The 13,953-nt window shown below is 41.3% G+C and overlaps 1 protein-coding gene across 4 annotated transcripts in view; it reads right to left on the minus strand.

The window, feature by feature from the left end:
• Nucleotides 1–13,953, minus strand: part of LOC140204240 (synaptotagmin-like protein 2) — a 115,165-nt gene that overhangs the window by 28,443 nt on the left and 72,769 nt on the right. For all 4 annotated transcript variants that reach the window (XM_072270786.1, XM_072270783.1, XM_072270784.1 and 1 more), the window contains exons 10-11: nt 11,473–11,568; nt 1,652–1,699 (exon numbers count right to left, since the gene is read on the minus strand). In XM_072270786.1, coding sequence (XP_072126887.1) covers nt 1,652–1,699; nt 11,473–11,568 — 144 coding nt within the window. The remainder of the gene's footprint in view (nt 1–1,651; nt 1,700–11,472; nt 11,569–13,953) is intronic.

Raw genomic sequence — 13,953 nt, forward strand, 5'->3', positions numbered from 1 at the left:
TAGTAGGAACATCCATTGTTTTCTTACAATGCCGTCTGTACAGACGGAATATTGGGTTGAAGGTCATCACGTCAATGGTTTGGAAATACATCAACTTTTCCAACAAAGGGAGTGGAAGAAATTTGACCATTCTGTTAGCGGCTGTTATTTCTAGATCAATAAATTACAAAACAAAAGCCAAATGCAGGAAAGTTGCCTTGGGAGAGTTCTTTTTCTTTTTAAATCTTTTTATTAGTTTTTCAAAATTATAAACTCAATAACAAAGTTGGTACAAAGAGATCGGATAAATGTTCATCAGCATATATAAAATGAATTTTAAGTAACATAGAAATAAAAGACTTCCAAACTCATAATGAGATTAAACATTAACAAAGAAATAAAAAGAAAAAAAAATATAAACAAAAAAAAACCCAAAGGAAAACGAGAAAGAAAAACCAAAAAAAAAGACAGAACAGGGCTAGACCAACAACTTGTATCAGACACGATCAATAATGTTGTTAACTCTGCTCCTCTCATCATATAATTTTAGAAAAATGATCCGGAAAGGTCAGATTACATCATATGAAAATGTTGCAGGGAGAGTTCTGTATTAATTAACAGGCAGTACTTTTAAACTCGTCACGTGCCCAAATAATGTAAATTAATGACTGAGATATATCCAGTTCACTCGAGACGCACAAAAACATGGTTCTATTCCTCATGTCAGTCTGTGACATGCTGGGAAGTCATTCCAACCCATTACCTAGTCACCAATAATTGGCGAAATTGAGAATTATTTCTTTATTGTGTACCACTGTTTTAGGTAGACCTGTACACCTGCTCGTTAATGCAAATGTCTAATCAGCCAATCATGTAGCAGCAACTCAATGCATAAAATCATGCAGATATGGTCAGAAGGTTCGGTTGTTGTTCAGACCAAATATCAGAATGGGGAAAAAATGTGACCAAGGTGACTTTGACTGTGGAATGATTGTTGATGCCAGACACGGTTGTTTGAATATCTCAGATATTGCTGAACCCCTGGGCTTTTCACACACAACAATCTCTAGAGAATGGTGCGAAAAACAAAGCAATACATCCAGTGAACACCAGTTGTGTGGGCGAAAATGCCTTGTTGTTGAAAGAGGTCAAAGGAGAATGGCCGGATTGGTATAAGCTGACAGGAAGGCACCAGTAACTCAAATAACGACACGTTACAGCAGTGGTGTGCAGAAGAGCATCCCTGAATGCACAACACATCCGAGCTTGAAGTGGATGGGCTACAGCAGCTGAAGACCATGAACATATTTCAAACAAAATGCAAGCCTCTAAAAAGGTGGAAAACACATTGTATATCAATGGCTCGGGAATGCTGCCAAGCCCTAAATACTTTACTATTAGGAAGTTTATACCATTAAAATAGTCTGCCACTGAAATGTCTATTGTGTATTCAGATCAGAAGAAAATAAATATATATAGGTTTGAGATGTGATCTCATTTAATAATTTCTTAATGTTATTTCAATGGTGGTTCTGAATGATTTCTTGAAATGAAAAAACCTTACACATTTCAGATACCATTTCCAAATTCATCAGTAAGAATGCCATTGTAGAAGACAACAGTATTCAACAGAGTTAGAAGTCATGCAAGCTTTTCATAATTAATCCCTCACCATCTCCTCTTGTTTCATTGTCATTCACCAAGGAAGTGATTGTTTCTCCTGTAAGGAAAAAAAAATAAAACTGAATTCTGTCTGTTGGCCAGTTTATGAGTACGTTCACCAAGTTGGTAGATTAGGTCAGCTAAAGCAATATCCCCATGAGAAACCTGAATCAAAATTAGAAACATTCAAGATACTCAGGTATGAAAGGAGACTGAGCTTGTACCTGGAACAATTCTCTCTCCCCCACTTTTATTCATTGAGTTCATTCCTTCACGACTCCCCAGTTCAATCTGTCATCCAAGTCTACTACCCCCGCCACCCCCCCCACCCCATCAACTGGCATTTTCTGCATTTATTATTCACTACGGTCCCCTCTAGAGTGGAGAAGCTAACTGCAGGTTGGATGATCACTTCGCAGGAGTAAGCCTGAGATTCCAGTTACCTGCCAGTTTAATTCACCATCCCAAGGCTTTAACATCGACAATTGCTCCTCCTCACCTTTCCCCCCACAGATACTGCCAGTCCTTCTCCCGCAGCTTGTTTCACCTGCACTCTCTTGTATCTCCATCAGTACATCTAAGAGCTTTGTACGCTCTGTATTATCCATTAGTTAGTACACTTCAATGATGGTATAACAGCCACAATGTTATTTTTATGCAGTATTGAAATAGAATCAGAAAAGGTACACATAATTTTTTACCTGGTTGCATTAAACATGAAAACAACTAATGTTCCAGTTATAACATACAGGCAGGAAGGAAAAAAGTAAGCACATGGAAGAGAAAGGTACTCTTTACTGTGCAAACAAAATGAGCAATAGCTTCTTCCTCTGTGTAGTGTTTATCAAACACAGGCACAATCTGTTGATACAGGTGAAATGCTAGAGTAGAACCTACATTCTACACTGCATTCCTGCCTGTTATGAGACTCTGTCCACATCATTTTTGATCATCTTTGGTAAATCTTCTCATTCTCTACATACTGACTGTATCTTCACATATCAACTGCTTCTAAAAATGGCTCAATGTTTTCACAATTTGTGCTTAAACACCCTTATCCTCCTTTACCCATAAGATATCCATATTTACCTAGAGTCATAGAACACTACAGTTCAGAAACAGGCCCTTCAGCCCATCCAGTGTGTGCTGAACCATTAACCTGCCCAGTCCCATTGACCTGCACCCAGACCATAGCCCTCCATACACCTCCCAGCCACACATTTCTCTTAAATGTTGAAATTGACCCTGAATCCACAACATGCTCTGTCAGCTCACACCCTCTGAGTGAAAAAGTTCTCCCTCATGTTCCCTTTGAATATTTCACCTTTCACCTTTAACCCCTGACATCTATCTGTAGCCTCACGCAACTTCATTGGAAAATGCCTGCTTGCATTTACCCTATATATAATCCCTCCCTCAATTTGTATGGCTCTATCAAATCTCCCCTCAATTTTCTATGATCTAAGGAATGAAATCCTAACCTATTCAACCTTTCCCTATAACTCAGGTCCTCAAGTGCAGCAACATCCTTGTAAATTTTCTTGCACTCATGCAATATTTTATATCCTTCCTGTAGATACATTACATCCTTGCTTTCATATTCCGGACTTCTTAAAATTAGTGCTAACATCTCATTTGCCTTCCTCACCACAGACTCAATCTGCAAATTAAGCTCTAGGGAATCCTGCATAAGGACTCCCAAGTCCCTTTGCACCTCAGTTTTTTGTGTTTTCTCTCCATTTAGAAAACAGTCAACCCTTTCTTTTACCAAAGTCCATGACCATACACTTCCCGTCCCTGTATTCCATCTGCCACTTCTTTGCACATTCTCCTAATCTATCTAAATCGTTCTGCAGTCTCTCTACTTCCTGAAAACTACGTGCCCCTCCACTTATCTTCATATTGTCTGCAAACTTTGCAACAAAGTTATCAATTTCATCATCAAAATCATTGATATGTAACATAAAAAGCATTGGTCCCAACACAGACCCCAGTGGAACACCACTGTTCTCCGGCAGCCAACCAAAAAAGGTTCCCTTTATTCCCACTCTTTGCCTCCTGCTAATCAGCCACTGTTTCATCCATACCAGAATATTTCTTGTAACTTAATAAGCAGCCGCACATTGAGGCACCTTATCAAAGGCCTTCTGAAAATCCAAGTACACAACATCAACCAATTCTCCTTTGTCTGTCCTGCTTATTATTTCTTCAAAGAATTCCAACAGATTTGTCAGGCAAGACTTTGCCTTGAGGAAACCAGGCTGACTCTGGCTTATTTTATCATGTCCAAGTACCCTGAGACCTCGTCCTTAACAATCAACTCCAGCATCTTCCCAACCACTGAGGTCAGACTAACTGGTCTATAATTTCCTTTCTGCTGCCTCTCATCCTTCTTAAAGAGTGGAGTGACATTTGCAATTTTCCAGTCTTCTGGAACCGTTCCAGAATCTTGTGATTCTTGAAAGATCATTGCTAATGCCTGCACAATCTCTTCAGTCACCCCTTTCAGAACCCTGGGGTGTATACCATCAGGTCCAGAGGACTTATCTACCTTCAGACCTTTTTGTTTCCCAAGAACCTTCTCCCTAGTAATGGTAACTTCACACACTTCATGCCCTCTGACACCTGGAATTTCTCCATACTGCTAGTGTCTTTCACATTGAAGGCCGATATAGAATGGCTATGCAATTCATCCATTTCCTTGTCCCCCATTAAGAGCTTTCCAGCATCATTTTCCATTGGTCCAATATCCACTCTTGCCTCTTTTTTTACACGTTATGTATATGAAGAAGTTTTTGGTACCCTCTTCAATATTAGTGGCTAGCTTACTTTCATATTCCATCTTAACTTTCTTAATGACTTTTTTTAGTTGCCCTCTGTTGGTTTTTCAAAGCTTCCCAATCTTTTAACTTCCCACTAATTTTTGCTCTGTTATATGTCCTCTCTTTGGCCTTTATGTTGGCTTTGACTTCTCATATTAGCCACGGTTGTTTCATCTTTCTTTTGGAATATTTTTTCCTCTTTGGAACTTTTATATCCTGTGTCTTCCGAATTGCTTCCAGAAATTCCAACCATTGCTGCTCTGCCATCATTCCTGCCAGTGTTCTTCTCCAATCAAATTTGGCCAACTCCTCTCTCATGCCTCTATAATTCCCTTTATACTGATAAATTTAACTTTAGCTTCCCCTTCTCAGATTTCTGGGTCAATTTGATCAGATTATGATCACTTTCCCCTAAGGGTTCTTTTACATTAAGCTCTCTATTCAATTCCAATTCATTGCACAACACCCAATCCAAAATAGCTGATCCCCTAGTGGGCTCAACCTCAAGCTGCTTTAAAAAGCCATCTCATGGGCACTCTAGATATTCCTCTTCTGGAATCTAGCACCAACCTGATTTTCCCCAATCTACCTGAATATCGAAATCCCCCATGACTATTGTAACATTGCCACTTTGGCATGCATTTTTTATCTCCCATTGTAATTTGCAGACCACATCCTCACTACCATTTGGGGGTCAGTATACAACTCATATCAGGGTCTTTTTACTCTTGCAGTTCCACAGCTCTATCCACAATGATTCAACACTTTTCAATCCTATGTCACCTCCTTTTAGCGATTTGATTTCATTTTCTACCAACAGAGCAACTTTTGCATTCCTGCCTGTCCTTTCAGTATTGTGTATCCTTGGACATTAAGCTTCCAGCTATAACCTTCTTTCAGCCATGATTCAGTAATACCTACAACATCACACATGCCAATCTGTAACTGTGCTACAAGTTCATCTACCTTATCCAGTATACTGTGTACGTTCAAATATAAAACCTTTAGTCCTGTATTCACACTTTTGATTTTATCCATCTTTTACATTGCAACTCGTCTTGCTGTCTGCAGTTTTGCTCTATCAACAGTCTCTCCTCACTACATATTGCCTCAGTTTGTAAACGTAGAAACATAGAAACATAGAGAATGGGTGCAGGAGTAGGCCATTCGGCCCTTTGAGCCTGCACCGCCATTCAGTATGATCATGGCTGATCATCCAACTCAGAACCCTTCCCTCCATACCCCCAATCCCTTTAGCCACAAGGGCCATATCTAACTCCCTCTTAAATATAGCCAAAGGTGAGGGAGTAGCATTGTTTGTTAGGGAAAATATTACAGCAGTGCTCAGGCAGGACAGGTTAGAGGGCTTGTCTACTGAGTCCTTATGGGTGGAGCTGAAAAACAGGAAAGGTATGGCCACATTAGTGGGATTGTATTACAGACCACCCAATAGTCAACGAGACTTGGAAGAGCAAATCTGCAGAGAGATAGCAGGCAACTGCAGGAAACATAAAGTTGTGGTGGTAGGGGATTTTAATTTTCCATATATTGATTGGGACTCCCATACTGTTAGAGGCCTAGATGGTTTAGAGTTTGTAAAATGTGTTCAGGAAAGTTTTCTAAATCAATATATAGAGGGACCACCTAGAGGGGATGCAATATTGGATCTCCTGTTAGGAAATGAGTTAGGACAAGTGACAGAAGTCTCTATAGGGGAGCACTTTGGTTCCAGTGATCATAACACCATTAGTTTCAACTTGATCATGGACAAGGATAGATCTGGTCCTAGGGTTGAGGTTCTGAACTGGAAGAAGGCCAAATTTGAAGAAATGAGAAAGGATCTAAAAAGCGTGGATTGGGACAGGTTGTTCTCTGGCAAAGATGTGATTGGTAGGTGGGAAGCCTTCAAAGGGGAAATTTTGAGAGTGCAGAGTTTGTATGTTCCTGTCAGGATTAAAGGCAAATTGAATAGGAATAAGGAACCTTGGTTCTCAAGGGATATTGCAACTCTGATAAAGAAGAAGATGGAGTTGTATGAAATGTATAGGAAACAGAGAGTAAATCAGGTGCTTGAGGAGTATAAGAAGTGCAAGAAAATACTTAAGAAAGTAATCAGGAGGGCTAAAAGAAGACATGAGGTTGCCTTGGCAGTCAAAGTGAAGGATAATCCAAAGAGCTTTTACAGGTATATTAAGAGCAAAAGGATTGTAAGGGATAAAATTGGTCCTCTTGAAGATCAGAGTGGTCGGCTATGTGCGGAACCAAAGGAAATGGGGGAGATCTTAAATAGGTTTTTTGCATCTGTACTTACTAAGGAAACTGGCATGAAGTCTATGGAATTGAGGGAATCAAGTAGTGAGATCATGGAAACTGTACGGATTGAAAAGGAGGAGGTGCTTGCTGTCTTGAGGAAAATTAAAGTGGATAAATCCCCGGGACCTGACAAAGTCTTCCCTCGGACCTTGAAGGAGACTAGTGTTGAAATTGCGGGGGCCCTGGCAGAAATATTTAAAATGTCGCTGTCTACGGGTGAGGTGCCGGAGGATTGGAGAGTGGCTCATGTTGTTCCATTGTTTAAAAAAGAATCAAAAAGTAATCCGGGAAATTATAGGCCGGTGAGTTTAACATCGGTAGTAGGTAAGTTATTGGAGGGAGTTCTAAGAGACGGAATCTACAAGCATTTGGATAGACAGGGACTTATCAGGGAGAGTCAACATGGCTTTGTGCGTGGTAGGTCATGTTTGACCAATCTATTGGAGTTTTTCACGGAGGTTACCAGGAAAGTGGATGAAGGGAAGGCAGTGGATATTGTCTACATGGACTTCAGTAAGGCCTTTGACAAGGTCCCGCATGGGAAGTTAGTTAGGAAAATTCAGTCACTAGGTATACATGGAGAGGTGGTAAATTGGATTAGACATTGGCTCAATGGAAGAAGCCAAAGAGCGGTGGTAGAGAATTGCTTCTCTGAGTGGAGGCCGGTGACTGGTGGTGTGCCACAGGGATCAGTGCTGGGTCCATTGTTATTTGTCACCTATATCAATGATCTGGATGATAATGTGGTAAATTGGATCAGCAAATTTGCTGATGATACAAAGATTGGAGGTGTAGTAGACAGTGAGGAAGGTTTTCAGAGCCTGCAGAGGGACTTGGACCAGCTGGAAAAATGGGCTGAAAAATAGCAGATGGAGTTTAATACAGACAAGTGTGAGGTATTGCACGTTGGAAGGACAAACCAAGGTAGAACATACAGGGTTAATGGTAAGGCACGAGGAGTGCAGTAGAACAGAGGGATCTGGGAATACAGATACAAAATTCCCTAAAAGTGGGGTCACAAGTAGATAGGGTCGTAAAGAGAGCTTTTGGTACATTGGCCTTTATTAATCAAAGTATTGAGTATAAGAGCTGGAATATTATGATGAGGTTGTATAAGGCATTGGTGAGGCCGAATCTGGAGTATTGTGTTCAGTTTTGGTCACCAAATTACAGGAAGGATATAAATAAGGTTGAAAGAGTGCAGAGAAGGTTTACAAGGATGTTGCCAGGACTTGAGAAACTCAGTTACAGAGAAAGGTTGATTAGGTTAGGACTTTATTCCCTAGAGCGTAGAAGAATGAGGGGAGATTTGATAGGGGTATATAAAATTATGATGGGTATAGACAGAGTGAATGCAAGCAGGCTTTTTCCACTGAGGCAAGGGGAGAAAAAAACCAGAGGACATGGGTTAAGGGTGAGGGGGGAAAAGTTTAAAGGGAACATTGGGGGGGGCTTCTTCACACAGAGAGTGGTGGGAGTATGGAATGAGCTGCCAGATGAGGTGGTAAATGCAGGTTCTTTTTTAACATTTAAGAATAAATTGGACAGATACATGGATGGGAGGTGTATGGAGGGATATGGTCTGTGTGCAGGTCAGTGGGACTAGGCAGAAAATGGTTCGGCACAGCCAAGAAGGGCCAAAAGGTCTGTTTCTGTGCTGTAGTTTCTATGGTTTCTATGGTTTCAATGAACTGGCCTCAACTGTTTCCTGTGGCAGAGAATTCCACAGATTCACCACTCTCTGTGTGAAGAAGGTTTTCCTCATCTCGGTCCTAAAAGGCTTCCCGTTTATCCTTAAACTGTGACCCCTCGTTCTGGACTTCCCCAACATCGGGAACAATCTTCCTGCATCTAGCCTGTCCAATTCCTTTAGAATTTTATACGTTTCAATAAGATCCCCCATCAATCTTCTAAACTCCAGCGAGTATAAGCCTAGTCGATCCAGTCTTTCATCATATGAAAGTCCTGCCATCCCAGGAATCAATCCAGTGAACCTTCTTTGTACACCCCCTGTGGCAAGAATGTCTTTCCTCAGATTAGGGGACCGAAACTGCATTCAATACTCCAGGTGTGGTCTTACCAAGGCCTTGTACAACTGCAGTAGTACCTCCCTGCTCCTGTATTCGAATCCTCTTGCTATGAATGCCAGCATACCATTCGCCTTTTTCACCGCCTGCTGTACCTGCATGCCCACTTTCAATGACCGGTGTATAATGACACCCAGGTTTCGTTGCACCTCCCCTTTTCCTAATCGGCCACCATTCAGATAATAATCTGTTCTCCTGTTTTTGCCACCAAAGTGGATAACCTCGCATTTATCCACATTAAATTGCATCTGCCATGAAGTTGCCCACTCACCTAACCTATCCAAGTCACCCTGCATCCTCTTAGCATCCACCTAGCATCTTCCTCACAGCTAACACTGCCACCCAGCTTCGTGTCATCTGCAAACTTGGAGATGCTGCATGTAATTCCCTCGTCTAAGTCATTAATATATATTGTAAACAACTGGGGTCTCAGCACTGAGCCTTGCGGTACCCCACTAGTCACTGCCTGCCATTCTGAAAAGGTCCCGTTTATTCCCACTCTTTGCTTCCTGTCTGCCAACCAATTCTCTATCCATATCAACACCATACCCCCATTACCATGTGCTTTAAGTTTGCACACTAATCTCCTGTGTTGGACCTTGTCAAAAGCCTTTTGAAAATCCAAATATATCACATCCACTGGTTCTCCCCTATCCACTCCACTAGTTACATCCTCAAAAAATTCTATGAGATTCGTCAGACATGATTTTCCTTTCACAAATCCATGCTGACTTTGTCTGATGATTTCACCGCTTTCCAAATGTGCTGTTATCACATCTTTGATAACTGACTCTAGCATTTTCCCCACCACTGATGTTAGGCTAACCAGTCTATAATTCCCCGGTTTCTCTCTCCCTCCTTTTTCAAAAAGCGGGGTTATATTAGCCACCCTCCAATTCTCAGGAACCAGTCCAGTAAAACAACCAAGTAGTACACCTATTCAAAGCAGTATACCTATTGTTGAGGAGAACAGCCATAGGGATACTCTGTGTTGGCTGTCTATCCCCCTTCTCCGTCCTGACAGTAATCCCAGTTACCTGTGTCCTCTACCTTGGGTGTAACTACCTCCCCATAAACTTTTCTATCAAACCCTCAGCCTCCCTAATGGTATGGGGTTCATCCATTTCCAGCTCCAACACTTTAATATGGTCTGTTAGAAGATGCAGATGGATGCACTTCTTGCAGATGTAGTTATCAGAGACACCGGGGGCCTCCCTGTTTTCCCACATCCCACAGGAGGAGCATTTCAGATTCCTGTCTGACATCACAACTGTTCTGGATGTGCAAAAAAAATAAATAATGGGAAAACAATCGACCCATGGCCCACGCCTCTTATTGGGGAAGTTTCGATGAGCCAAAGCCTCGACTCCCCACTCACACAATGGCCGCTCCACTTAAACCTAACTTCTTTTTATTGCCCCTTGCCAAGTGCCTAATTATGTACAATCCAATATCTCCTTGGGAACTGTGGCAAACAAAATGTGTTGATTGTTCCCTCTCACTTCTTTTCAAATCTCTCTCCTCTATGCAATCCAGTGTCTCCTCGGGACTGTGGCGCGCAAAATGGCAAAAAACCTTATCAAGTCATTTCATTATTTTTAAACGGACCTAAATCTTTTTCCAAAATAAATAGGTTCTGCTCCACATTGATAACAACAGGGCATCAAAATGCAGATCAGTCAAACGTACATCTTCTTTATATAAATCCTCTTCCAGTCTGCCCCAGAGTACAAAAGAAAATGAAAATTCGACACAGAATCTTGAATACAGCCTGATCAAATTTTTGTATAAGAGAACAGTACTTTCAGTATTTAGCTATTCCGACAGTGCACAAGTTTTTTCAAAAGTCTTGTGAACGATTGTTTCTTTTTCCACTCAGTAGCCTATAGAAGGTGAACTTGACCTACTGTGTACTCTGTTTAACTCCAGACACGTTAATACAATATTCCATCAGCCAAAAGATTATGAACTCATTTTAACTATTAGTGGTTTAACTCAAATAATTATTTCCATGTAGGAAAGTACAGCAGCCAACTCCATATTATTCACAGCTTGGTGCAGAGGAAATACTGCAACGTAGAAAGGATTGTCTTTCAGGTGACATTTCAACTCTGTCCCATTATCCTGTTCAATTGCACAATTTTAAAATGAGCAACAAAGTTTTCCACTGCCCTATCCAACTTCATTTCCACATACTTTGCCAGAGTTATCTTATCACCAGCTATGGGATTTTACAGTATGCAAATCAATTTGTCCCCATAACCTTGACAATATGCCAGTATTAATTTAAATTAATAAAGAGAGGATCTGCAAACCCTGTAATGAAAATACTTCTTTTCCTCTGAATAAAATGTTAATTCCTCTATTGAAATTCAGTTTCATTTTCAAAATCTTTTTATTGATACATAATCTTCTACATCTTTAAAATGGTACAAGATTACAGCAAATTGATATATATACAATTAATAAAGCTGGAGAAAAAAAACTTATCAAAAAAGAATAATATGATAATGAAAAAAAATACACGTCCACAGGCGGAAGGTGGAGTCCTATTGAAACTCAAAATGGCTAAAAGTAAAGTTGAACTTTCGAACAAGGCCAGTACTTACTGTCTAGTGTAGAGATGAGGTTATCCATGCTCTTAGCATTAGCCTTTCTGGCTCTTACTAAGGCCCTCATAACAGGGGATAATCCATAAGTATTTCCTGAAGCAGATTAGAACAATATTTTAAAACACTTCCGATAACATTAACAGCAGAGTACACTTGAGCATAAAACTTCCGCTTCTGAAGCAGAGCATTTCTTTCACTGGAGCAAACTTGGAAAAAGAAGGTAGATGCCAGAAGTATCCCCTTAAATGGAGCAAAAATTGAGGAAAGTACAAACCAACTCCAAATCCTTCATACGTCCGCTGATAACCATGCATGCTTAGATACGGTAGTAAAGCACTTTCCATTCCAACTATTTGGACATTACAGTCTTAAATTGTAAGCAGAGAATGATTTCAACCCAATAAATGTAGAAGCAGACATCCAGCAAGATTAAGCCTTTTTAAAATAGATCAAATTCTTCTTTTTGTTTTTAATATATCCTCTGTCCATTCTGTTAACCAACAACTTTTATTACAGTATATTTCATTGGTGTTCCCCATTAATACTCCATAATCAGTGACCATGGAGATACTGGTTACATTATCTTTCATACCATTACTTTAACCAGTCTTAAAACCTCATCCAGTCCGGAGAACTCCGACTACCACCAACACATAGTTCTCTTACCACGCATTGCTTGCTTCTACCTCCTACTCAAAATCCACAAAGTGGATTGCTCAGGTAGGCCTATTGTCTCTGACTCCTTCTGCCCACTGAACTCGTGTCCTCATACCTTGATTCCGTCCTATCCCATTGGTTTAGTTCTTTCCACCTATATCTGTGGCACATCTCATGCCCTTCTTCTCCTCAGTAACTTTCAGTTCCCTGGTCCTGGCTGCCTCATCCTCTCCATAGATGTTCAGTCTCTATGCACTTCTATCCCTCATCAAAAAAGCCTCAAAGCTCTATGCTTCTTTCTTGACAAGAGAACCAACCAATCCCCCTCCACCATCTGACAGAACTGGTCCTCACCTTCCACAATTTTTCCTTTGGCAAATCACGCTTTCTCCAGACCTGAAGGATAGCCATGGGCATTCTCATGGGCCACAGTTATGTCTGCCTCTTTATTGGCTATGTAGAACAATCCATGTTAGAAGCCTTCCCTGGTTATACTCCCCAACTCTTCCTCCACTAGATTGACAACTGCATTGGCGCTGCTTCATGCACCCATATGGTGCTTGTCAATTTTATCAACTTTGTCTCCATCTTCTACCCTGCCCTTAAACTCACTTGGTCCAACTCTGACACCTCCTCCCACCCCCTTTCTTGATCTCTCTGTCTCCACCTCAGGAGACAAACTGTCAACCGATGTCTTTTATAAATCTACTGATACCCATGGTTATCTTGACTATACCTCTTCCTATCCTATCTCCTGTAAAAATGCTATTCCCTTTTTCAGTTTCTTTGCCACCACTGCATCTGTTCCCAGGATGTGGCTTTCCATTCCAGGACATCAGATATGTCCTTCTCTTTAAAGAAGGGGTTTCCCTCCCTTCACTATTGATGCCGCCCTCATCCACATCTCCTCCATTTCTCATACGTCCACGCTCACCCCATCTTCCTGCCACCTTAATAGTGATAAAGTTCCTCTTGTCCTTACCTACCACCCAAACAGCATACATATCCAATACATTATCCTCCGCAACTTCTGCCATCTCCACCATCTCCAAAGGGATCCTGCCACTAAACTTATCTTTACCTACCACCTCCACCCACCCCTGACTTTCCACAGGGGTTGCTCTCCCCGCAATTCCCTTGTCCATGTGTCCGTCCCCACTAATCTCCCTCCAGGCACTCATCCTTGCAATTGGCCCAAGTGTTCCATACACCTCCTCCACTCAGGGCCCCAGTCAGTCCTTCCAGGTGAGGCAACACTTCACCTGTGAATCTGCTGGGGTCATCTATTGTGTCTGGTGCTCCTGATGCAGTCCGTTGTAAAATTGGGAACTGCTCCATCAAGCACCTCCACAGCATCCACCACAAATGGGACTTCCTAGTCGCCAAACATTTTAATTCCAATTCCATTCTGACGTTTCACTCCACAGCCTCTTCTTGTGCCAAGATGAGGCCACCCTCGGAGTGTAGGAGCAACACCTTATAGTCCATTTGAGTAGCCTCAAACCTGATGACATAAATATTCCGGTAATCAAACTCCCCACCCTCCCACCCCCTTTCCTCTATTCCCAACTTTTACCTCTTCTCACCTGTCTTTTACTCCTCCTTGGGTCACCTCTTCCTTCCCTTTCTCCCATGGTCCATTCTCCTCTCCTATCAGATTCCTCCTTCTCCTACCCCTTGACTTTTCTCACCCACCTGACATCAACTTTAAATTAAAATTTCTGAGAGGGTGTTACGAAATGTCTTATCCCAAATGAAAGAAACTTAATCTTCTCTACTAATTCTTCATACCCAGACTAGTGTTTATCAGTCACCTATGAT

This window comes from Mobula birostris, chromosome 10 (assembly GCF_030028105.1).
Source record: "Mobula birostris isolate sMobBir1 chromosome 10, sMobBir1.hap1, whole genome shotgun sequence".
Lineage (NCBI taxonomy): Eukaryota > Metazoa > Chordata > Chondrichthyes > Myliobatiformes > Myliobatidae > Mobula > Mobula birostris.